We start from the raw sequence: 26,259 nt of genomic DNA, 5'->3' as shown, positions 1-26,259 counted from the left end.
TCCCAACCGGAGATTTAACTCTAGTCAGATCGGTAGCAGCTCCGATGGTGAAGACCATGGCTCTGGCTCTGCTCACATTCCTCACGACGATATGGACGAACCCGTGTCCGGTCTGGTTCAATTATTCAGTGGATATTTCATCGATTTTTCTCTATATCTTCTATGTTATCAGGTTTGTCTTGTTGTTTTTCTCTCTTCGATCTAATTCATGGCTCATATAATTAATTATCTTAAAATTGTGTGTTGTTAGACCTTGAGTACTCTAGATTAGGGCAAAGCATAATAGGAACAAACTAGAGGTACACTGATCTAGAAACAAAGCATAATAGGAACAAACTAGAGGTGCGCTGATCTAGAAACAAAGCATAATAGGAACAGGCTTGATAGCACCGGGGTATTGGGTAATTCCTTTTGATGGGCTTTTGTGTTTTGTAACTATATATCAATAAATAGGGATGCTCTGAGACTTTTATTGTGCCATCTAGAAAAAAACTTGAGCCAAAGGAGCCAAATGCTTGCTTCCTCATAATAAATTTTTAATTATCTTATTTTTAATTATAATTTTTAATTATCTTATTTTAAAACACTTTTGATGGGCTTTTGTGCTGTAAATCAATTGTCTTGTATTTTGTTCATCTGTTTTCCTCCATCATCTCAGCACCGGATTGCACATGGTCAGTTTAGGTGAGGCTGGTCCTAATTTCGGTTTTCGAAAGCCCACCAACAAACCTTTTTAAAGAATCATGGCTCATTAAAGTTTACTTTCTTTTATCATTAGATCTAAAGTCTCTCTTCCTCCCACAACAATTACCTAAACAGTCGGAGTTTAACTCGAGATGCCCCTCCCTCTCCATTAGAAATGCTGATTTCACCCTGTAATAAAAAATAATATATTTTTTATTTTTTTTTTAAATATAAAATCGGGTAAATCGTGGTTAAAGACGCTAGGGACCTTAATGAAACCAACTTATTACCAACCCGACCTGCTCTACCCGACCCAACCAAACTGAACAGGATCCTATTCTCTAAACGAAGCGTTTCATCTCTCTCCCTCTCCACCTAAATCTAAATCCCGTCTCGTCCCTCTCCGGCTTCTCTCTTGCGATTGCGCGAAACCCTAGCCTCCGTGCTTTGTGGCTTTCTCCGTCGTCCTCCTCCGTCTAAATCGAGAATCAATCAATCTCTCTGTGGACGTCCTCTCTCCCTCTTATTTCTCGGGTCTCAACTCTCTAGAGTCGAGAACTGCTTCGTTTCTTCTTCTTTCTCCGACGAAATCTAGTCTCCATCTTCGTTCCTTTTCGTAAGTGAGTAGTTTCCTTTGAGTATTACATTGTTGAGATGTAATAATTGATGTTTGCTATGCGGTTTGCATTTGGAGTAATTGACAGTGACTTGTTGTGTTTTTAACAGCGTTTCTAATTTCTTGTACAGGAAATGAAGGGCCGAAAAGAAAGAATCCATCTACTACGTGCGTTGGAGTCTCCAGTAGAACTAGAGCTAGAAAGGCGGTCTCAGCTGGGAATGAGCCGGCAAGAGAAACGACTGTAGTTTCTCTCTCTGTTGATTCAGAAAGTGATGACATGTCTGCTGTATCATCTAAGGTAGTTTTTGCACTCGTTTTAATCATTGTCAGTGTGAAAGTATACTAATTTTAGTAGTAACAAATGACTAATACATATATATTATGATTGCAGGCAAGGCAACCACCACAGCCCCTTGAATTATGCTTCAAGAGCACAGAGTTCACGAAGACTTGCAAGATTCAAACCAAGTGCCTTGTGAAGAATACAGTGGACGTGATTAAGAAGCTTAAGGAGGAGGTTAAATGGTTCACAACCCATCCTCAATTTCGTCACTTCTTCCACATGCCTGATGAACAATACCTGAAGCTCCAAGGAATGTGGATGTTACTCTTGCGCACCATTTCGACTGAAGAAGAAGATGTTGCATGGTTTGGTGTGAATGGTGTTCCCATCCGCTATTCTATGAGGGAGCATGCCCTCATCTCGGGCTTAGACTGCCATGAGTATCCGAGGAAATATTTGAAGCTCGGGAGTACGAAGTTTGTGGATTATTACTTCGGTGGACTAAAGAAGATCACCATAACAGATGTGGAGCACAAGCTGTTGTCTATGAAGACGCCATGCAATGATAGATTGAAGATGGCTGTCTTGTTCTTCCTTGGTCGGGTTATCAGAGGACAGGCAAAGGATTGCGGACCAGTAGACCCGTTCATCTTAAGGATCGTGGAAGATTTGGATGTTTGCAGAACATTTCCATGGGGTCGTTTGACATTTGAAGATGCAATAAAGAACATCAAGCATATGATGGAGCTTCTGAAGGGTGAAGTGCACTCGGCATGCGGCTTTCCTGGATTCATAATTCCATTAGAGGTAAAGCATACAATTTAGTCAAATATGAGTTGTTTTATAACCGTAAATCTGATAGCGCTACAATATTTGTGTAGATTTTGGCTTTTGAATGTATTCCTAAGCTGGGGAAAACATTTCGACTATCTACAGACACACCTTCTGAAGATTGTCCTAGGATGTGCAAGAGCCGGTTTACAAAGAGTAGCATGAAGGGCTATCCTTTGGAAGATATATATGCTGCACTTGGACACACAAAGGTATATGTATATATACTTTGTAGTAGAAACTAGAAGAATATAATAAAATTTAAACTGATTTTCCTTTTTCGTTTTTTTTCAGGTTATTAACAGTGTGTTGGTGCCAACTGTGGGTGAGGAAATCATGCTGGCTCGTATAATTGATGAGGAGCGAGAGTATCATTGTGAGGGAAGCACAAGTGATACTTGGAACCACTGGCTAAATGTGAAGCAGAAGAAGATATTTTGGAAAGAGCTATACGACTTAGATGTTGCTGCACGAGTGTTTAAGAAGAAGAAGGACAAAGAAAAGGTGACGTTTTTAGAAGATTCGTCTTCTAAATCTGGGTTGGAGAGCTTGAAAGCTCTGGAAGAAAAGATTTTGGGGGCCATGAGTGAAGGGTTTTCTGGTCTTAAATCAGTGGTGGAGGCAAAGCTGGGTGATATGGATGTGAGGATGAGTAAATTTGAAAAGAACCAGCGACAACTTAAAAGAAGGGCTAAGAAAATAGAAGAAAAGCTGACTTCTATTGAGAGCAACAAAAATGAGGAGAGGAACTATGGTGAAGATATGGATTTTGGATGGGATGATAGAGATTATGGTAGAGCTGAAGGGAAGGAAAACAGTGAGAAGGCTAAGGAAGACAAGGAAAACAGTGAGTCTGGCGAGGAAAAGGATGTGGTCTCGGGTGGGGAAAACAGTAAGGATGGTGAGAAAGACAAGGGAAACGTGGAGGAAGAAGAAGAGAAGGAGAACGAGGCTGATAAAACAGAGCTGGGAACTAGAGAAAAAGATGAGGTCTCTGAAGAAGATTACGATACTGAGGAAGAGGCTGAGAAGAGGAGAGTAGAGGCGGATGCGTTATGGAAGAGTATTCTTTCTGAAGAGACTGAGTATCTAGAGAAAGAGGCTGAGAAAGTTGCCAAGGGAACTCCTACACCACCACGTGGTAGACCGAAGAGATTGGCCGCGAGAAAAATAGTACTTACACCACCAGAGGAGTTTTTAAGAGGACCAACGGTAACTTCGCCATCACCTATCGAGACTGAAAAAGAGGCTGAGACAGTTATCGAGGAAGAGGGTGAGGAGATGGCAGTTGAAGCCGAAGAAAGTGACGAGGAGAGACTCAAAGAAAAAAATGCTGAAGAAATGGTGGAGGAAGAAGAAGGTGTGGAGGAGAGTCCCACCGAGAAAATAGCTGAAGAAATGGTGGAGGAAGAAGAAGGTGTGGAGGAGAGTCCCACCGAGAAAATAGCTGAAGAAATGGTGAAGGAAGAAGAAGGTGTGGAGGAGAGTCCCACCGAAAAAATTGCTGAAGAAATGGTGGAGAAAGAAGAAGCTGTGGAGGAGAGTCCCACCGAAAAAAATGCTGAAGAAATGGTGGAAGAAGAAGCTGAGGATGCAGAGGAAGCAGAGGAAGCTATGGAAGCAGAGGAAGCTGAGGAAGCAGAGGAAGAGGCGGATAAAGTGGTTGAGAAAGAGGCTGAGACAGTTGTCGAGAAAGAGGGTGATAAATACACTGATGAAGAAAAGCAAATGTGGGCCTTGGTCGTTTACAAGGCTAGTGAGGAGATGGCGGATGGGACCACTGAGGTGAGGAGAGATGGAACCAATGAGGTGAGGACAGGGTTCAAGCTTAGGTGCAAACAGAAGATAATGATGTATGGCAAACCAAGGGGGAAGAAAAAACCTCAGCGGCCCCAGAGTCAAGAATCAGCACCTGTGATTGCACGTACGCCAAGGGAGAAGAGAAAACCTCAGCGGCTGCAGAGTCCCTACACGCAGGTGAAGACAGAAGACATTGACGGGCCTAAGAAGAAGCGTAAAACAAAGGTTAAGTAGGCGTCTGAAAATTATTTATGTATTTGAAGTCTTTAAAACTTGGTAGGATGCTTTTGGATGTAATATGCTTTTGGGTGTTTAAACTTGGTTGTGGTATGCTTTTGGATGTTTAAACTTGGTTGTATAATGTGTTTTGGATGTTAAAAAACAGGTTTGGAAACTGTTTTCAAGTTAGGCTATGTCCAAAAATGATTCAGATGGATAACTGGTCTTACTACTAGGTTTACTAAGGCCAAAAACATGTTAATAAATGTACTCATGTAAAACGTGCAACCGGTATATACATAAATATATTCATAGCACATGTTAATAAATTTACTCATGTAAAACGTGCAATCGGTATATACATAAATATAATATTCAAATTACACTTAGTAATTCTTGGTATTCTTCAAGGAGTTAGTAATACTACCTTACACATAGTAATTCTTTGGCAATTTTTAGGTTTTTCTAGTTAAACCCGTAGAATATGAAATTTTTTTTTAGTAAAACCAATGATTTTACACTATGATTATCATCAAAGAAAACATTTGCAGCAGAAGTTTTCCAGGAATATGTATTTTGTTAGATTTTCCTAGCTATAGTTTAACCATTCACACACTAACAATATAAGTTAAGGACATTTTTTAAAAAAACTGAATAGGTTTTTCTTAAACTATTGAAAATAATAATCAAAATAGTTTTAATATATATATTTATCAAATATATAGTCTACGAATTGATAATACTCATGAAAAATATAAGGGTTCTATATACTAAACATAAATACTCGTACTAATATATATGTAGTCCAAATCACACATAGTAATTCCAGAAAATCTAGTATTCCAAATAACATATAGTAATTCCAGAAAATCTAGTACTCCAAATAAAACATAGTAAACTCAGTAAACTCAGTAATCCAAACAAAACATAGTAAACTCAGTAAACCCAGTAATCCTAGAAATCAAACACCTGGACCTGCACCAATTCCACATTCAAAATACGCTCCCATACCTCCTCCTCTCGCTCTGCCTGTGCCGCTGGAACTGCCAGCGCCACTGGTACTGCCTGTGCCGTTAGCGGTGCCTGTGCCGTTAGCGGTGCCTGTGCCGCTGGCTCTACCTGTGCCGCTGGCTCTCCCTTTGCCTCTTTTTCCTCTTCCACGAGATTCGCCTGCCGATGGAAATCGAGTTTGCTGCGGTTTTCCTTTTTTGACTTCATAATCTGGAGGAAGCACTTTCATTGCTTTAACTTCTTCAGGTATAATCCAATCAGACATATGAGGAACAGGATATATTGTCCTGTGATAAGCCAAAGCCCATTGCTCCACTAAATAGTACTTAGAACAATACTCAGATAGATGAAGTTCCTTTCCCGCTTTATCAGTCATGAATGTGGCAGCAGCTACTGCATGGACACATGGGTATTTGTCTTTATCAAATTGCTCACAGCTACAAGTCATCATAGCCATATCAACGGTATAATGCTTCCCGTCACTTCCTGAGACACTGTACTCAAGATGGAAGCTGTTTAACTCGACAACGGAAAGAAACCCTGCATCAACACATCTTTTAGACATTTCCGCTTCCACAATAGGAACAAGCTTTAGTGCGGGTGGTATTTCAGCTGCCTCCTTCCTATGTATGTTGAACCATTCAGCCATTTTCCCAATGATGAAATCACACATTGGTAGTATGTTTAACTTTCTCGCGTCACTAATAACACCATTAAAAGATTCCACTGAATTGGTGGTGTCAACATTGTACCTATCTCCTTCAAAGTAACATCTCGCCCATTTCCTCTCTTCAACACTTTTGTCAAGATACTCCGCTGCGCTAGGATACCTCATGCGAAAAGCATTATAAAGGTTCAAGAACTCAGCCTCTGTATAAGCGTGTGCGCAGCCCATAAACTTAAACGTGCAAGTTTCTCTGTTGTTACGGACATGTACTTTAACATTCTGAGCCAAATGCCATATACAATAACCATGAGCGGCCTGAGGGAACACTAGACTTACTGCCTTGATCAAGCTTTTGTTTCTATCTGAAAGAAACACCAATCCAGGAACATCAGATATCACTGATTTCAACTGTTCCATAAACCACACCCAACTATGCTCTTTCTCACCATCTGCAATACCAAACGCAATTGGATAGTGGTGATGATCGGGATCTTGAGCAGTCGCAACAAATAGAACTCCACCATAAACATTCTTCAGGTGTGTTGCATCGACAATGAGGACTTTCCTCATAGCGGTAAACCCTTCTATGCTAGCTCCCAAAGCAAAAAACAGATATTTAAACTTTTGGGCCTCATCCACAACCACTCGAGCTACTGTGCCAGGATTCGACTGCTTTAGCATGTGCATATAAGAATTTAATAAAGTATAACTCTCTTCTGGACTTCCTCGCACTTTATTAGCAGCTAATCTTTTTCCTCTCCATGACGTTGTGTATGATACTTTCACAGCAACCCTGTGATGAACCAGCTGGATCAAGGCGTTGGGAGCTGGTGTGTCTAAACTACCGGGATAATCTTGAGCCAAAACAGCTGCAACGATTCCTGGTGTGCCTCTCCTTCTATTAGGAAGTGTTCTTGTAGTAACAACAGAACATCTATGCTGTTTGATGTAACTTCTAACCGTCCAACTATCTGAATTCATCAACTTTGCAACACGCACATACCACTTGCAGCCTTCTTTGGCTGCTCGGCATTTTATCACATATCTCTTAGTGTCCGACTTAATTACATCATACTCAAAACACTTCAGATGTGAAGCCGTCTGAATATGAACTTGTGCTTCCTCCTTGGTTCTAAATTCTTGACCTACAGCCAAATCCATACCATCATCCCGTTCCTTGACAGCTGGGGTTACTTCAACTGATGGTCTTGCTTCTGTATCTTCAATCACAATCGCATCTCTTTCGGTGACATTACCATGAATTTCAATGTCATCGTAAAGTGTGAGCACACCATCTGCTTCACAAGCCTCTCTATCAGTAGCCCATGTATCAGTAGCCTCTCCATCAGTAGCCTCTCTATCGGATAGACCGACATAGACATCAGCTTCATCATCCTCTTCTTGAACCGTTTTGTTGAACTCCACATGTAGAACACTTCTACACTTCTCATGATTTACTTGCAGTAGATAACCAAAAACATCTTCATCATTCCAGACATATGATAGCTTGTTTGAATACAAGACCATTGGAAAGTAACTAATCTTCGTTTCCACCTTATATCCATCTACCTTTATCTTTCTGCAAATACGCTCAACCAAAGTAGAGTATGTGATCTCCTCCACTGATTCCTTAAACACAATCGTGTGAATTTCATCTTCTCCTTCACCATCTCCCGAAATCCATTTCATTTCGGCCCCATCCTTAATATAATATCCCCCGTAGTCAAAACAAATGATTGTGCAAGGTGGATTTTGCATTTTTCCTGAAATAAAATAGAATTTTAATTATATTACAATTTAATTACCATTATTAGGAAGCTTGTACTCTCTTACTAATACTTTTTCATTTCATTTCAGTAATATACTTAGTAATACTAGTATTACTAGTAAAACAATTTTACCTTAGTAAACTTTAGTTATCATAGTAATACCCAGAAATTATCCTTGCACTAGCTAATGAAATTTTTAGGACGATTTTGTTCAGATTTTACATTACCCATGATATATAATTCATATTAATGAAATTACATACAAAAGATCATCAAAAATGGACATAAAATATACCATAAACCCATAAACATAGTTTTCAAAATCTTTTTAAATCTCTTAAAATTTGCATCCGATCTTTCTTTTTAAATACTAGGCGAGATATACGCTTCTTTTTAATAGTAGTCAAGCAAAAATTTCATCAAAACCGGACATAAAATATACCCGAAATCTATATTCACAGTTTTCAGACTCGTTTTTACTCTCTCAAAACTTTCATTAATTCTTACTTTTTTTACATTACCCATGATATACACAACATTTAAATGCTATTCCACAAAAAAAAACATCAAAAACGGACAAGAATAACCTGTTTATGAAGCTTCAAATTCGCCAATGGAGAGTGAGGAAGGAGAGCTTCACGCGGAGAAAGAGGGAAACTTGAAGACATGTGGGCCAGGTCTTCTCTGAGTGGTTAAGGTTGTCTCTGGTGGGCCATCTTGGTTGTTGGTTTATTTAAGTGAAGAAATAAATGAGTTAATGAGGTGGAAGAAATATATTAAAGAAATGAGAGGCTAATTTGGTATTTGCAATGACAATGGGGGTATTGAGAATAGAGAGGGGATATGAAGGTTAGTTTTTTTCTCATGAGGGCATCTGGAGTTAAAGTCCTAAACAGTCACAACCAGTTCTCACAACTGGAAATCTTGACATTCTCTCTATCATTCCAAGTTTTTCTGAGTTCGACAACTAACAGCTCGGCTTTAGCTCTATCAAACCTTCATGGCTCCATCACGATAATGTTGGAACTAGAAGCTTTTGTCTTTATCTTAATGCACTCGTTCTCTTAGAAGCCCTAGTCAAGTTTCACTTTTATCTTCATAGTCGTAAATGTGGCCATCTTCTCTCTACCAGATTCACCTAGTCCATGTTTTCACGTCATTGATCCGGCCTCTGATAGTTTTGCTATATTGTGTTCTTCAGCGTCAAATACATCTATTGAATCGGAGTATGATCGTGCTTAGTACTTTCGATGTTGCCTACGTTTTTGGAGCTCTTCACCAAAAGTTCTTGTCGATCAACAGTCCAACCTCTTCTTATGGGTGTAACAATGTTGTTTTATTCGACTATCATTTGTTGTTTTGAACAATCGTTTTAGGGAGTAAGGTAGAGCTTCCTCATGATTTTTTTTATACTGTTGAGCATGACTCGCTCCTTAACGGCTCTATTTTCAATTTTCTGTAATGCTTTCTAATTATGTTCTACTGTCGAGCATGTCTCCAGGATCTTATCTTTTGTTTCGGTTGTAAATATTGATGCTCACTAAGCTTTTTATAATATAAGTATTTGCACAAAAAGGAAAATACAAATCTTTATGAAATATTATACAACCAGGATAAATAAAATAAATCATTGTTCTTTAAGATGGTAGGGTACATCCATATTAGGAAAAGGACGCCCACAACCACAACACCCATATCATCTCAGAGATTTTAGGGTTGATATGAAGTGGAGAACATCTGAAAAAGAGAAGTCAAACCTGGACAATTAGATGCATACATTTATTTAATTATAAGCATGGGAAAATAGTGGAAAAAGAAAGATATGTAACAATCATACACAGACACTCTCGATTATTCTTCCATCCTCATCTCATCTCCTTTTCGAGCCAAGATTTCATTCTGCATTTTATTTTTAACTTTATTTGACTAAATAAAGCTTTTGCTTAATGTTTGACAGGTGCTAGTGATTATATTGCCCAATCGGAGGTATTTTGTTAGTATTGCTTCCTATCAACATATTTCCTTGATCTTCTTGTGGATCGGCTACAAAACCGTTCCAAAGTGTAAAAATATATATAGAACAACTAACAATTTGGGCCTGACTGGTTCAAACGCAGCGGTTGCGGTTGCGGTTGCGGGAGTTTGCGGATGCGGACGGTTGCGGTTTCTAACAGTTTTAAGAGATTTGTACAATTGGTATTACGGTTAAAAATTGATGCATTTGCGGGTGATTTATGATTGGTTAACTACCTAATGCGGTAACAGTCAAATAGTAAATTACCAATATTTACATTTAATATAATTATAAAAATATCAAAAATCATAAAATTATAATAAATATAAAATTTATATTTAGAAAGTTATAATTTTAATTTTTGAAAATTTATTGAAATTGTTTTTATTATAAAATTTTATAATATTAATTAAAATATAATAGATATATTTTAATATTTTCATAATTTCAATTTTAAATTTTTTATTAAATATTTTTACTTTTGTATATATATTGTTTAAGAAAAAATATTTTATCCTTCCGCAACCGCAAACGCTAGCTGGAGCCAGCTTTTGAATTTATGAGATTCGGAGCGGTTTGAAGCTGTTTAGAACGATTTGAATGATTGTTGCAAACCGTCGACAACCGCTACCAACCGCAAAAGCTGCGTTTACGGGTGGTAGCAGGAAAACCAGTCGCTCCCTAGTCACCCGAACAAAACGTGGGAAAAATTACAAAATTATCATTTGTAGATTCTCAATTTCATGTATTATGCTGGGCTTGAACTTAAATTAGCTATCACACAAACCATTAACAGGTCTCTTTCCGAATTAGAAAATTCATTTTGTGTCAAAATAGTAAAAGTATATTGTATGTTTAGAAAATTAGAGTTAAAAGATTAGTATATTTAGGATTTTCCATGTAAATAGGACATCTGCGTCTGTTATTTCACATGCGGGTTGTTAATAATAATATATGTTTTCATTAGTTGTTTTAAGAAAGGATGTATTCTAGTATTTAGCATTGATTTAAATCTTTCGTTATAGTATAACTGATAAAAGTTCGAAAAAGTTTCGTAGTAAATAAAAGCCATCGAGCCCTTTAACCCCTTTTCAGCAAATAATCGATAATTTTATTCCCAATCATCAGAAATTTGGTGTTATACCAACTTACCATACTTGACCACATAGGACAAGTACCAAGTCCAAACACTAATTCTGTTAAACGAAAGAATTATCGATTGGGAATAAATTTATACAGCATGTGGGAATAAATTTGAACTCCATTTCTCTGCGTCACAGTTGCATTATAAATTTATACAGCATGTGGTTCAAGTTTATGATCTTCCATGAACATGGAGTTCGACAATCCATCCTTTATGAAGATTGAGATTGAAGCATGAGCGAAAATATGTATTGATTGATTTGAGTTAATATGAAAGATTTAAAGTTTTGATAAGTTTATTGGGCTTCCAACTTCAAATCAATTGACAATTAATGGATTGGCTCGAGTCCCTTACATATACTACTCAAGTTCTTTTCATTTTTCCGATGTGGGATTTTTTCTCTAATACCCTCCCTCGAGATAATGGTGCATATAACCATTAATCTCGCAGAATCTATCATACCCCATCCGAGATCATGTTTTATTTTCTAAAGATCTCGGCGGAACTGAGCTTTCTATAGGCCATCAGCTAATGGGATGATCGGGCCACTGTCCGGACCAGATTAATGGGCTAGGGTATTGCGCCCGCTCTGATACCATGATAAGTTTTTTGGGCTTCCAACTTAAAACCAACTAGATTTTTCACCCGCACATCCGTGCGGGTAGATTTTTATTTTATAAATATATAACAGATATCATAACAAAACTTACAAAGATATAATTTATATTTTAGTGTTATATATTGTATAAATCTATAATGTTATTGGTTATGTTTCTTATTTGATATTATTAATATATAATGATTTGTTTTATACATTTTACTTTATTGTTAATTGTTATTATATATTAATATATTTTCGAGTTTGGTAAAATAAATTCATAGTATGAAATAAACAAATTTAGAATCTCCTTCATTTTTTTCTAATTTTTACAGACTGAATACAATATATTTTAAAATTTTATTTAGTTATACTATAGAACTGATATTTTCTTAGAATAATTTATATTTCTATGTTATTTATTTTAGTATATTTTAGGATTTTATAAGTAAATAGATTATAATAATACTATATTATCAATTATGAAATCAATTGTTGTATTAATTTAAAAATATTTTAAAATTTTATTAAGATTTTGTTAGATTTTTCCCAACATATTTTGTTATAAGTAAAAATAAATTTTGAATTTACAGTTAAAATTTATTTATTAATATCTATATAATTTATAAGATTTTTTTAGAAATGTTATATATTAAATAGATTAACTTGAATAATCAAATATATGTAATTGATGAAATAGACCTAGTATGAATTGTTTATGGTATTTTTTTAATAAAGAAGATATAGAATATAATTATAAAATTTGAAAAATAGCATACACTTTTATTTTATTTTATTTTATAATAAAATCTTATTTAAATTAATGTATAATAGTATATATTATTAATTACGAAATTAATCAATGGTTTTAATTTAAATAAAATATTTTAAATTTTTAGAAAGATTTTGTTATATTTTTTCTCAATATTTTGTTATAACTAAAACTAAAATTTAAATTTACAGTTAAAATTGATTTATTATTAATATCTTTATATATTTAATAGATTAATGTAAATAATTAAATAAATTTAATTAATGAAATAGATCTAATAAGGCTAATATGATTTTTTTAGGGTAGATAAAAATGGTACTTCTCTTTTAATATAGAAGATTGGCACAAATCCATTATATATTACTCAAGTCCTTTTATATTTTCGATGTGGGATTTTCTCTCCGATAAGTTTTCTCATAATAATTTGTGATGTTTAAATTTTTAAATTTGTAATGCACTTATGCTGGTTTTCGGAAAAAAAAAACTAACTTTATGGTATTTTAGGATTTTGACTCACAAAAAAAAAAACAGGAAAACAAGAATTTAAATACTTGAATGATATCTTAAAATGGTAAAATTGTTAAAGCGTTTTGAGCTTTTTCAGTTATGTATTGTAAAAAAAAACAAGAGTAGTAATTTTTTTGCTTGAAATTATATTCGTAGACATCTTTGTGAGAATAAGTTTTCATAAAATCATGAAAATGGTACAATTTTTAAATTATATGTAAAATAGTCAAACTGCTATATCAGCCTTGGAAACAACATCGATATATTTATTTTGATATCATAAAATTGAGATAATAAAGATAGCATTCGGTTTTAAGAATGGTATAATGGTAGATTTATGATTTTCTATGTAAATTTTGTAATTAAAGGATAGATTAACGTGTCAATAGGAATTATTTCACAAACTCTCTCTTCTAATATATATATATATATATATATTAGTAATATGCCTTGGATTTTACTTTATTTTAATTTTATTTTATAATCTTGTATCTTAAATTTCAACACTGGAAAATCTAGTTGAAAACTCACAAGGAGAGATATCAAAGAACAGTATGTTGCATGTGCTCCACTTCTGTCAATTGGAGTTATTTTAACTCCCAAGATTTCTTGCTTATCTGTAGTTTGTAGAGATATTAATATCGCATATATATATCGGCTTTTATTGTTACTGTGTCATGGATAAACTTTGCATATATTTTAATATAAATTATTAGTGCTATTAAAAGCAAAATTGGAGACAAAATCACACGTGAACCCATATCTGTATGCATAATATGCACATCCAACTAAGTTTTTTGTCACTAATATATTCGTTTCTTCTCCATCTTTTTTTTTTTTTGAGAAATGGCTTATTTCTTCTCCATCTTACAAATTCATTTTTCTTTCATAATCGAGGGAAAGTGCCTTACAGCTTTCTTTTATTTTTCATGTGATCGGTACGCCACTTACTTTCTCTCCATGACCTGTTAACACTGTTCTGGATCATATTTTACCTGCGTAGTACTGTTGCATTATTTCGTCTGATAGAGCAGCTTGATATCTATTAAAAATGGTCAACAAGATTAGATAAATGAAGAGGCTTAGCTAAATAGCAGGAAGACAAAAAACACTGGGACGTAATAAAAATATTCCAACTTATATTGTCAAATAAAAAATACTTCCAAATTTATCGTTTTTTTTTTCTCTGTAACACTATTTTTATGCAATATTTAGGTTTTGATGTGGATAACTTTTGTATCAGATGATAATTAAAATAAAACATAAAATGCTAAGCCCTAACTTATAACCTGCACTTAATAGATGAGTAATTGTTTCAAATTTTCCTTCTTACTTTCTTAGTTTTATTCAAAATCTGTCATTTGATACAAATATACTTAAAAACAGTTCGTTGAGTTAGATGCATCGTTTGATTTTAAAAAACTTTCTGTTCTGTTACAAAAAAAACTTTCTGTTCAAAGATAGTTTTTTGGTAAAACCAAGAAAAAACTAATCTAAAGGAAACAAAAAACATGAAAATACTATGGATTTATTCAAGAGCCTTGTAGTTTAGTTATATCCAAGGTGACAATTTAGAGAAGTTCAAAAGAGTAAAAGGTGACAGTTTAGATCACAGTACGTATTCAATAAAAAAAAAAGAAGAAGATCACAGTACATAAATTTGCGGAAGCTACGAATCCTTTCTCATTTAGAACTTGGAGTACTACTTCTGGGTAAGTAAGTTATAGATGTAACTTGATGATGCGGGATCTCCGGTAAAGGAAATCTTGATCTTTTGAATATAAATACATATAAGGTTATGTAGATATTCTATAAATTTTTAAATTCCAGAGATTACTCCAATTTACTTGGATTATTTACAATTGTAATGAAAAATGATTGTACGCCACATGAACAATACATCACCACATAGTTATACATATTAACAATAATAATGTATTAAAATTACATAAACCATATAAATCCTATGAATTAATTTATGTTGTTAAAACCATAAACATTATTTCAATAATAACTAAAAAGTGTCTGGAATTGAAGTTTGGTATCGTCCACTGAAAAGTGTTTAGAAACAGATCATAATATATATTTAAATAATTAAAAACAAAACAAACGCATAGATCACTCTTAAAGATGTAGTGTTACACAACAAAGAACATGTAAATCTACATCTATACTATTAAAGCAGAATTCCTACTAGGATTCTGCTATTAGTTTTCTAATTTATTTACAACACAGTGCCATTCCTTATTTTATGGTTAACCAACAACATTAACTTCCTAAATACATCTGCTACTAATAATACATTTATTTACGTTTGCTTCCCTTTTCCGGTTTAATTATATATGATTTCAACCATGTAACCATCAACTAATTCCCGGTTTGGATAATTATATTAATTTGAAAAGGAAAGATATTACGTAAAGTTGTGTTAGTACAGGTTAGCATAGTATATGACTGTCTATGTTATTAATAGGTTAGCTATACTTCAATATTGCATGATTTTATTATAACAATGTATTAAAGTTTGTTTTGCATAGCACAAACAATGTATTATTTAGACATCACATATACATATATGGTTGATGTATAAAAATTATGGTAATATTAAAATATAATAGTCTTGGTTTTTTTTATGATCAAATAGTCTTGGTTTTGTTATTAGAAATAGTTTTGAAAATAATATTTACAAAATCAATACTAACCACAAAAGTGAGGTTGGTAACCACAAAACCAAATAGTCTTGGTTTAAATCAAAAATTTTCTATACATTTATGATAACCACAAAACTTGGCAACTAATTTGATACTATATATCAATATATGATATTTCCGAATCTCCGATGAAAATCAAAATCAAAATGCAAATTAGTTATACCTCCATTTATGAACTTTTGTTTCAACCATCTTGACCCAAATTTTAAAATTACATTGATACTATATATGATATTACAAATAGTGTCAATGAGTTTATAAAAGAAAAAATATAATTTAAAAAAAATTAATACTTAATTATCTAAAATTATAATTCATTGTTATAAAATATATGTCAAAAAATAACACCGTAATTTCAAAGTGAATCAAAACATTTTAAGTAAAAAAATGTGGGTCATTTTCTAAATTTTAATTCACCTAAGAAAAGTAAGCATAATAAATTGTACATATAATTTTTATAATTATATAAAAATCTAAAATAAATAAATTCTATAAATTATAGTTTTTGCTATATAAAAATATTTCAAGTAAAAGTAATCCTGCGCTTTGAAAGCGCGAATCAAAATCTAATTATATGTTAAAACAGCATTGGAAGTTGTTAAATTACATATCTGATATATTTTTATAGCAATCAAAATTTTGTTGATGATTTTAACAACATAAAACAACATAGTTTAGAGATATTGTCATAGTTTAACACCATGCAATTAGTTTTTAATATACTGTATTTTCCAGAAGTGTAGATATGTGCTGATGTATTATTTGCGTAACTGTCAATCATTTCTTTCATAATAATAAGGACTATATATATAAAAAGTCTGTAACATTATTGGATCGCACTGATTTTGACTTTCACTATATATATAAAAGCCAATCCAAGATAATTGTGCCAAATTAGTCATGTTTCTTCTACTCATTCCTTGTGATTTGTAGGGGGACACGTTTTCGAATATTTGCATCACATATCGGGTTGATGATTACGTGCATGTGAAGTTTATAACAATCATAGAACTACAAAATATTATTTTTACTGAGTACGATGCCTCGTGGTATGTTAAGATGTCCCTATTACTCCATCATATTAATACAATCGTATTAATTTGCATTATTAATTTATAATCACATGGCTTGGAAATTTTTTTCTCTCTCTACGCGAGACTCGAAAAGCGACATCGCAGATAGCTCCAGCGACGAATTTCTCTACTGGCGTCGAAGGCATTCTCTCCTCTGTCATCGTCACCATTTGCTTATGTGGCTTTATGAGAATACTAACATAACCCTCTTCCAAATTGGTTTGATAATGGATAAAGACATCTTTTCTTGATAAAAAACAATTGGGAGAGTAAATCAAAGGAATCAACCCACAAACTAAATGCGACGATGGCAAAGTGACCGGAAAATCAAAACAATGAAGGACAAGCGAAAGAGATTTTGAGAGTCTACATGTTTTAATTAGGTGAAAGAGAAGTGAGACAATAAGAAGTGGATGCCACCTTTATAGGAGAAATTAAGTGATTTCGCGGTATTCATCATCATAATATCTGCAAAACATGTTTCATCACTAGTCTTGCAGATATCAGAGATTGCACATTCTTTGGAAGTAGACTATAAAAACAAAATGCTGAGTATTCCTTATAAAAACAATAACTTCAGACTCCTCATTTATCATTAGATTGCGAGTCATTACTGACAAATCGTTATATCTACGAGTATTATCTTTCTAGAACTGAATAATATCCAAGCTCTGAAAATTAGCCATATCCAACGTGGGTTCATCAAGATAAGCTAGGAGAGCTGTCTTTCTACCTGCAATAACACTGACCTTGCGAAACGCAAATAAATCCAGTAAAGTGTTTTTTACAAAAAAAAAATAATAATAATAATAAACAACTCATTTGAAATTTTAAAACGAAAGAAAATGCAAGAAACACTTACATAATAGTTTTCAAACGTTCCCATTGGTCTTTCGTCACATTTTTTTTGTTGAACTGTCTCACGTGGCTCTATATATAGAAGGTGACCTGGACTTTGATTTTTTCGTATGATTCAAACAAAGTACTTAGCTTAAGACGAAGGTTTTTTTAACTTTGCATCACATGTACTATGTCAAGCTTCCCTAAACAATATTGTGCAAGTGTAAGCTTCAGGCGTAGATCAAAGACTGATGTTATTGCAAAAACATCAATAACTTTTTCTTAGTACTTATCAAACTTCTCTTTCATTGGTATCACCATGAGTATGACAATCTCATATTCGCTTTCCTCATTCATTTGAAGCCAATTAATGATCTTCCAAACCTGAAAGAATACAAGTTTGAAGTCGGGTAATTTGAACATGACATCAAACGAATGACTTGAGCAGAAATCTGTAAAAATGCATATCTTCTCAGCTCTCCTCCATTCCTCAGTAGTAGGCAAAAACTTATAGTTTCTTCTATCAAATTTTTCCAAGTTAACAAATGCTTCATGGTACTTTATGGCTCTTTCAAACATATGTTATGTAGAATTTCATTTGTATGCACATCCAATATCAGACCAGCTTTCAGCTCGGAACCCGCAGCATCCATGCATTTTCGAAACACTATCTCACATGTCTTTAGTTTGTTAAAGAAGAAGAAGAAGAAGAGTTCCGGTGAATCAAAGAGGAAGAGAAGCTCCGGTGGTTGATAAAAGAAGAAGAGAAGCTCTCGTGGTTGATCGAAGAAGAAGAGAAGCTCAGTTGGATAAAATTTTAAACATTTAACTATCTAAAAAATTTTGAATTCATTAAAAATATATAAAATTTATACTCTCTCCATTTCATAATAAGTGTCGCGTAAGGTTTTTACAAACGAATTAAAAATATATATTTTACCCCTATTTAATATAATTTTTTTCTTTGGTTTTATTGGTTAATGAACTAAAAAGAAGAGTAAAATTGGAAATTTTATTTAATATATGCACTTAAAATGTAAAATGACAATTATAATTTATATTTTATCTGTGGAAATATTGATATGTTTGTAATCAAATATATTATTAGTTTAATTTTATTAATGTTAATGATGATAAATGATTTATTCCCATATTTTGAAAAACTTACCAAAAACAAATTCACAGAAATAATTTTCAATGTCATAATTAGTTTGATGCCATGTCATATTATTTAGAAGTCATGTCATCTTTTTTTGTAAGAATTAATATAGAAATGACACATAAGCATATCACTTTTCAAATAATGTTTAGAGGAATAATAATTTTGTAGAAAACACACAACAAAAGCTCTATATCAATTATAAGTGTTTAAATTTCATTATTTTTAAAAAAAGTTAATGAAATTTGTTTTTTTTAAGAAAGTAAAATTACCTTTATATTATTACTTTTATATTTAGCGTGTTAGGGCTCAGCAAAATATCCGTAAAATTTTGATTTGATCTATTATCTGTTTCAATACGAACCGAAAAATTCAGATATATGTAACTCTACGAATCAAAACAGATACCAATATAGAAAATACATAAGAAACAAATCAAATAACAAATACTTGTATTTTTAGGAACGGATATCCGATCTGATTTTTATATGCAAATATATACAGATATTTAAATAATTATATATATAAGTATTTCAATATTTTTATTTATTCAATGTAATATATTAGTTATTAGATTTTTGTAAAGTAAATAACTTTTTATTTTTGTAGTAAAATATTATTATTTTTTATTATTTTTATTTACTTTTTATTTTTATTTATTTGTACCGATCGAATTGGTTATCCGGAAATCTAAAAAAATCAGATATTAGGGACACCGAATATCAAACTGTTTACGGATTGAATCGAATCGGATAATTGACTATTCGTACTAAACGGATCAGCTCACAAGTACTTCCAAAAATCTGAATATTTGATATGTGTCTACCCCTATTTAGGGCAGTGTAATATGTTACACCGGTTGCATCCAACACACATTGCATATCATGATAGGAATCCATATATAAAGGTCAATACCATTATAGTCCAACTTGGGTCGCACTGATTTTGAGTTTTTTATATATGTATCACCTCGAAACCAGGAATAAAGATTAAATTACAAAACGTCTCGAACAAAATAACCCAAATTTAACAATTCCTAACTAGCTTTGCTCGACCCAATTCCCATGCGCATTCCGCTAACTAGTAATCAAAATTCTCGAGAATTGAAGACCGTTCTCACCCATTAAATAGACCACAAGAGAGAAAGATTCACCTCATTGCCTCGGATGCCGGGTCTCCAAACCTGCAGAGAATGTCAATCACACTACCAAGGTAATCAATTGAACATCATTGGGGCACTGGGATGTGCAAAGGACCAAGCGTTGACACCGAGCATTGGCACTTTTTCTGAGTTTAACTATATAAAAGTCAATTCAATACATTTGTGCCAAGGAGGCCCATGTTTCTTGTCGTTGTAATTTGTAGGTCTACACGTTTGCGAATATTTGCATCACTAATCCGGTCGATGATTACATGCATGTGAATTTTATAACAATCATAGAGCTAAAGGATATAGTTTTTTATTAAATACGATGCGTCAGTGTGTGTTAAGATGTCAATCACCATCATATTAATCAAACTATTAGTTCATCTATTTAAAATAACTATACCAAACATACAATTTATTCAGATTTATTATTAAAAATGTAACTATGAATATACTATAGTACTATTAAGAATAATTTAGACTAGTATGCTAGTAAAATATATAGAACATTTTCAGTCTTTTTCAGCCAAAACTACATTTTTTCCATCTCATAATATTTCATTCAAAGGAGAAATACACAGATTGATATGAGAGCTTGCGGATACAAGAAAATTCCTAGAAATATAAGTTCAAGAAACATGTAGCTAGAACCCACACCGGAGGAACTTACGCACAATACAACCATGATACAAAAATTCGACACCACAGCTAGCATAAGCGTAAAGCAAACTAAAACTAACGACACAAGAGCGAAGGACGATTCAATGCAGAAACCTTCCTTACATAGGAGAATGGAGTGACCTTGATCTTATCGAGACTGCCCTCAGCCCGCCGTACGATACCATCCACTTTCAGAATCTAAGATACCATCTGGATCTATCGTTGCCGCCTATGGCCTGCCAAGCGATACTATCTTCTACAAGTACACAAGAACCAAGACTTCACAACCCGACAAGCAGGATCTCTTCATGATCCACAAATCTCTTGGATAAGGCTAAAACACACTTTCTAACCTCGTGTTCACTTTTCACCTAGATAGAAACCCACCATACAACTCCAAACAAACAATCAAGCCTCGTCGATCGAAACCCATAACAAATACAATCAGCAGCAATCGAACCCAAAACTACATTAGATCTAGTGAAATGAACATAATTTTTTTTAATAATGCTTCACGATAAGACAATTTAGATTAGTTTTATTATAATTAATGCACTCTCAACTCTGTGGACACTATCATGTAAAAAGTTCATCTATCTTATTAAATGAAAATATATTTATAATTAATATTTATGCTATGTGTTATTTACATAACATGTCACTAATTAAAAGCTAATCTTAAATAGTCATTAGTGGCATTTTTGTCTTTTAAAAAATAGTACTTATCATGATTTTCATATTAATGGGTCAACGAAATATATATCAACTATCTTATTAAAACTGAAGTACAAAATAAAACTAACCTTTGTTTCAACGTTCTTATTCCACTTTTTCATTCTTATTTTACTCTTATTAACTACATCAAAAATACGGCAGATGTAATTATGACATATCCATAATTTTTTTCACTCCTTTTTCACACATCCTAACAATCACTTACCATAATAATACGACAGATGTTATTAATATTATGCATTACCCTTAGTTTTTCATTATCTTTTTCACTCCTCCTAACAATTTTTAATCTTGTGACAATAATCAAAATTGGTAAACAAATAATTAATTTATTGCTTAGCTATATCCCGAGTAATCATTTCATTAATTAATTATTATATTTTATTCATGTATTTAAATTATGAATGAAGCAATATCAATCATTCATGTGTTTAAATTTGTTAGTCAAACCCACAATAACCTTGCCATTAACTAAGCACTATTAATAATTATACTAAACGCTTAACAATAACAAAAAATTAAAATTTTGGAATATCATAATATAAAGTGATTTATTTAACTTTCAATCGTTCATGTGTTTTTTTAATAAGACATAGAAAAAATTGATCAAAACCAAAAATTGATCAAACCAGTTTTTTTTTTACATAATGAATTCAAATTGTCTTTTAAGATTATAACTAGATCTCGATCCGCGCAACCGCGCGGATGTTTGTTTTAATTTATTTTTATATAAATATTTTATTTTACATTTTAAATTGATATATATTATAATATATATATATATATATATGAGGTGTATCTATCACTTTTAAAACATAATAATTTTATCATATTTTTTTATTGAATTGGTTGTTTTCAGATCAATTTTTTTGCTTGGAAATGATTGATAGTTATTTAAGTTCCTATAATGTAGCAATATTGTGTTATAGACATATTATTTAATTCCTATAATCTAAAAAGTGAGTTATTTAGACCTATAATAATGATAAGATTAGAAATTAAATGTAATATGACTTTCTAGTAATAGGTCTATTATGTCTATTTTTTAAAAAATTCACACATTAGTCAAAGTTGTGAGATCTATTTTTAATATATAAGATTACATTAAACAATAATTGTAACAAAAGATTTTTTTTTAATTTTCAGTTCAGTATCTGCTTATATTCCTAAAGTTTTTAAAATATATATTTAACCATAATTGTTACCATGTATTTCTCAAACAAATTTGTGATCTCTAATTGTAGCCATTTATTAAACAAAAACTCTAAATTGTACTAAATATAAAGTGTACTAAGGATGAACTTTTAACAGTATTTCTCAAAGATCATAAAATCCCACAAATTTAGTGTAAGTATCTATGCTCATTCCAAGGATTCATAAAATATATGTTTAATCATAACGCAAATTATGGATGCGCGAATCAAACTTTTTTCGTCATAAATTACTTAGGTTTAGAATACACACATGTTTCTTCACAAAAAAAAACTGTTACAACTCTTTTGAGCCTGTCTCATCTATATTAACATATTATTGTCTAATATGACATTTAGAAAATATAGTTTCTCATTTAAATGAGTTATATTGTATAAATCTAAGGTTTGTATATTTATGCAAAACAGCAAAACTCACATATATTCATTTATTTGATAATCAGATACAAATCTAATAAGATATATATATATATATAATAAAATTATGGTTTATAACAATAAAGTAAATTACAACATGTAACTTATTCAATTTTTATGTTTAAAAGATTATATAAACATTTAAATATATGGTAAATATTAAATAATTAACCACTAAATTTTAAAAATAATATTAAATATATAAAAGTTAAATGAAATGACTACATGGATGTATGTGCGGATCAAGCTCTAGTTATTTACTTAAATTAAATGTTTTTGACTATTATATATAATCACGTCCTATCAAACAAAAATGGTAGTATATATAATGATTTTTGTAATGTTGTTTGGATTGGTGTCCGATCATTTAAACCAAACCAAAATCGTCCCTGTAATTACCTTTTGTTTTTATTTTCACCAATTATCTAACCGGTTTATTAATATATACATAGAATATGATTACTATCTTAAATGCTTATAATCTAACATGGATAATTTTCGAGTTGATTTTCGAGTGACATGCCTCAAAGTAGTCAAAGTGATGTCACAAAGATAAGATAATGTTCTTCGAGTCACCTAACTCATATACAATTTAACCGTAATACATATCTTGAAAGTTTAGCCTTTTTTAAAGGACTTTCGTACTAATTTTGTATTTTCTTTTACAAAGACAGATAGCATTAACCGGTTAACTAAACTGGGATACATCTTGAAACCCTAATTCAATCAAGCGCTTATTTGGGCAATGGAATGTATGAGTAATTTAAGCTGCAACGGATTATTTTCAATTGATGAAGATGGTTTCGGAACCAGAAGAATGATATGCTTTTGCAAGTTATTTGGAAGATATCAAGATCCTCAAATAAAGTTTCACTCACTCAGAGTTCATTCATATACCCTGACGCATAATACAAGGATAGACAATCTTGCACGAGTGGCTAGGCAGCAATCGTCATATGTCGTTTATATGGATACAGATTTACCTTCTTGGTTTACAGAATTTTAGATGAGTCTGTTTATATTGATGTATAAAAAACAGAAAAAAATCACAAAAAGTGATAGATGCAACCTAATCAAACGCGTTGGAACCTACCTCCGAGGAGCCATCACGTCGACTACCGTCATCGATTAAAGCGGGAGCACCTGATCAAGCAGCTAGAAAGTGGAGAAGCTTCCAACGACAAGGAAAGTGGAGAAGCTTTCAACGGCAAAGAAACCAGAGAAACAAAGAGAGCATGTGAGCCAATAGGAAACCACCAGAGTTCCAGATCTAGAGCACCAACCACCTTTGCGTCAAGCCACCACCCCAAGCGAACCCTAACCATTGTGGATCCAGTAGAGAAAACCAAGGAGGACTTGGGGTGCACACACCACATCCAACCATTCAGTTCCAATACGTGAGATCATAGCCTCAGCCAAAACCATCGGACCACCACGCAACCACCACCGCTAAGAAATACTCAACCCTACAAATGCCGCTAAAGGAGACAAGGCCAAGAGACCAGCACGGCGCAAGGTGAAAGAAAGAAAACAAAAAAAACGTGGGCTTTTTCACAGGGTGACTTGCGACGGTCAAAACCAGCAGACAATTAAACGAAAATATAACATTTTTAAGAGGGAATGAGATTTAAGGAGAGAAAATCTTGTACGTTATGCTTGACATGTTTAGCGGCTCACGACATATACCAAAACTGAGATACAATTAAACTAGGACTATAAACATGAATTAAAGCTGTATACAACTAGACTGAAACTAGAACTTGATCTGCGTTTCCGCGCAGATGTTTGATTTAACTTGTGTTCAACGTAAATTCATAAACGACTAGTTTTGTAAAAAAAATCTATGTATATTTTTTATGTTTCGTAATTTGGCAATTTAGTTAATCCCATGAAAAGGTTATCTCTTTAACACATGCGATTTAGTTAATATTCATAAAATATTAATAATAGTCAGTATATGAATATTGATTTGGTTATATAAGCATTAGAATTGTAATTAATTAATTTAAATTAATTTTAAATGCGGTGGCATAATCTTTCAGTAAAAATAAATACAAAAGGGAGTACTTAGTTTACTGTAAATGTAATTAATGTGTAAATAAAAAAAAGTAATAAAAATATTGTTATCTATTTTTCCAAATAATTCTCATTTAAACTATTATTCATGTTTCTAAACAATACCAAAAGTTACTTCAATTTTAACAATATAGATATAAATACATGGCTCAACACATATAAAAACTATAAATAATAGAGACTGAGACTAAAACTTAAATGACAAAAATAAACAGAGTTGAATATAGGCTTCGAATGTTACGAACCGTCCCGCCCCGTACCGCAGTTAACAGTAACAAAAATCTCTGTATATACCATATATCTATATGTTTTTATAACTGTTAAAAATACACCGCATTAAACCGCTTGTCCCGCACCGCTCAAACCGCAGTTACCATTCGGAGCCATAGTATGATCGTATGGTTGAACTTAGTAGGATTGGCAATATAGTATGATCGACCATGTAACGTCTAGTGTACGATTATATTATAGTGTATGATTAGATGATTGTGTGAGCATCAGTTTGACTTATGTATAATATATAAAATAAAAATGATAGTGTATATTTATGAAATTTTTTTTTTTTTTTTTTTTTTTAACAGGAGGTTCAAAGGTGACCCGTAATCCGCACGTGGTTTCCGTTTGCCCAAAGGCCCGTAATCCGCACATGGTTTCCGATTGCCAACCATCTAATCCCCCTGGCCCGGAACCAGCCGGCACTAATACCCATTACCCAAGGACCCAGCACCAACGCCGCGATAACTTTAAACTTGGGGAGGGCGTAAAGCATTCCGTGGCCACAGGGGGTATTCGAACCCGGGTCCGTATTGGTTTGTTAACTACCTCAAGACCACTAGCCCACCACCCTGTGGTTTATATTTATGAAATCATAATCGTTTTATCAACGATTCATATTACTGTCTCGTGTGAATCATTTGTACGAGTCTGAATATGTGGGATACTTTATTGTTTTGCTCTAAAGTAAAACAGCAATGATTTTGTATGTTATTTTCCACTGAATGTAAATTTCTCTAATAATGTTACCAAAACGTTTATTTGAATTATTTCAGCAACGGCTAAATTTCATTTGATATAGTTAAACAAATGTTTTAAATGAATTAGTTCAAATAAAATATTTCACTTTTTAATGAATAACTCCAACAACTCTTTTTTTTAGCAACCAAGAGATTCATTTAATTTTTTAAAAAAAATTATGGTTTTGGTCCCAAATGTGAAGAGAGACAAGCTTTCGCAAAACTGTCTGCTAGCCCATTACAAGAACGAGGGGTGAAGACAAAGCAGCAAAGGTGAAAAATTGAGATCAGTGGAGTAA

At 32.7% G+C, this 26,259-nt stretch overlaps 3 protein-coding genes across 3 annotated transcripts; 2 read left to right on the top strand and 1 right to left on the bottom strand.

Moving 5' to 3' along the window:
* Positions 1–1,359: 1,359 nt before the first annotated feature.
* On the top strand, positions 1,360–2,411 carry LOC106355355 (uncharacterized protein At3g43530-like). The gene is made up of 3 exons (XM_013795327.2): positions 1,360–1,387; positions 1,432–1,601; positions 1,695–2,411. The coding sequence occupies exons 1-3, from the start codon at positions 1,360–1,362 to the stop codon at positions 2,409–2,411; spliced, it is 915 nt and encodes a 304-aa protein (XP_013650781.2).
* Positions 2,412–2,548: 137 nt separating this feature from the next.
* On the top strand, positions 2,549–4,852 carry LOC125576543 (golgin subfamily A member 6-like protein 22). Its single transcript, XM_048736844.1, has 2 exons — positions 2,549–2,629; positions 2,712–4,852. The coding sequence occupies exons 1-2, from the start codon at positions 2,549–2,551 to the stop codon at positions 4,449–4,451; spliced, it is 1,821 nt and encodes a 606-aa protein (XP_048592801.1). The 3' UTR covers positions 4,452–4,852.
* A 545-nt stretch (positions 4,853–5,397) lies between these two features.
* LOC106355358 (protein FAR1-RELATED SEQUENCE 5-like) lies at positions 5,398–7,803 on the bottom strand. The gene has a single exon (XM_013795328.2). It carries the CDS (start codon positions 7,801–7,803, stop codon positions 5,398–5,400), a length of 2,406 nt encoding a protein of 801 aa, XP_013650782.2.
* Between the last annotated feature and the right edge of the window lie 18,456 nt (positions 7,804–26,259).

This window comes from Brassica napus, chromosome A7, assembly GCF_020379485.1.
Source record: "Brassica napus cultivar Da-Ae chromosome A7, Da-Ae, whole genome shotgun sequence".
Classification (NCBI taxonomy): Eukaryota; Viridiplantae; Streptophyta; class Magnoliopsida; order Brassicales; family Brassicaceae; genus Brassica; species Brassica napus.
This window is presented reverse-complemented; position numbering and strand designations above follow the sequence as displayed.

Excerpts from the sequence above, each read along its gene's own strand:
- LOC106355355 (XM_013795327.2), top strand. The coding sequence starts at position 1,360 with ATGCGGTTTGCATTTGGAGTAATTGACA. Across the intron at positions 1,388-1,431 it reads TGCATTTGGAGTAATTGACA|GAAATGAAGGGCCGAAAAGA; the intron begins GTGACTTGTTGT and ends TTTCTTGTACAG. Across the intron at positions 1,602-1,694 it reads TGTCTGCTGTATCATCTAAG|GCAAGGCAACCACCACAGCC; the intron begins GTAGTTTTTGCA and ends TTATGATTGCAG.
- LOC106355358 (XM_013795328.2), bottom strand. The coding sequence starts at position 7,803 with ATGAAATGGATTTCGGGAGATGGTGAAGGAGAAGATGAAATTCACACG.
- LOC125576543 (XM_048736844.1), top strand. The coding sequence starts at position 2,549 with ATGTGCAAGAGCCGGTTTACAAAGAGTAGCATGAAGGGCTATCCTTTG. Across the intron at positions 2,630-2,711 it reads CTGCACTTGGACACACAAAG|GTTATTAACAGTGTGTTGGT; the intron begins GTATATGTATAT and ends GTTTTTTTTCAG.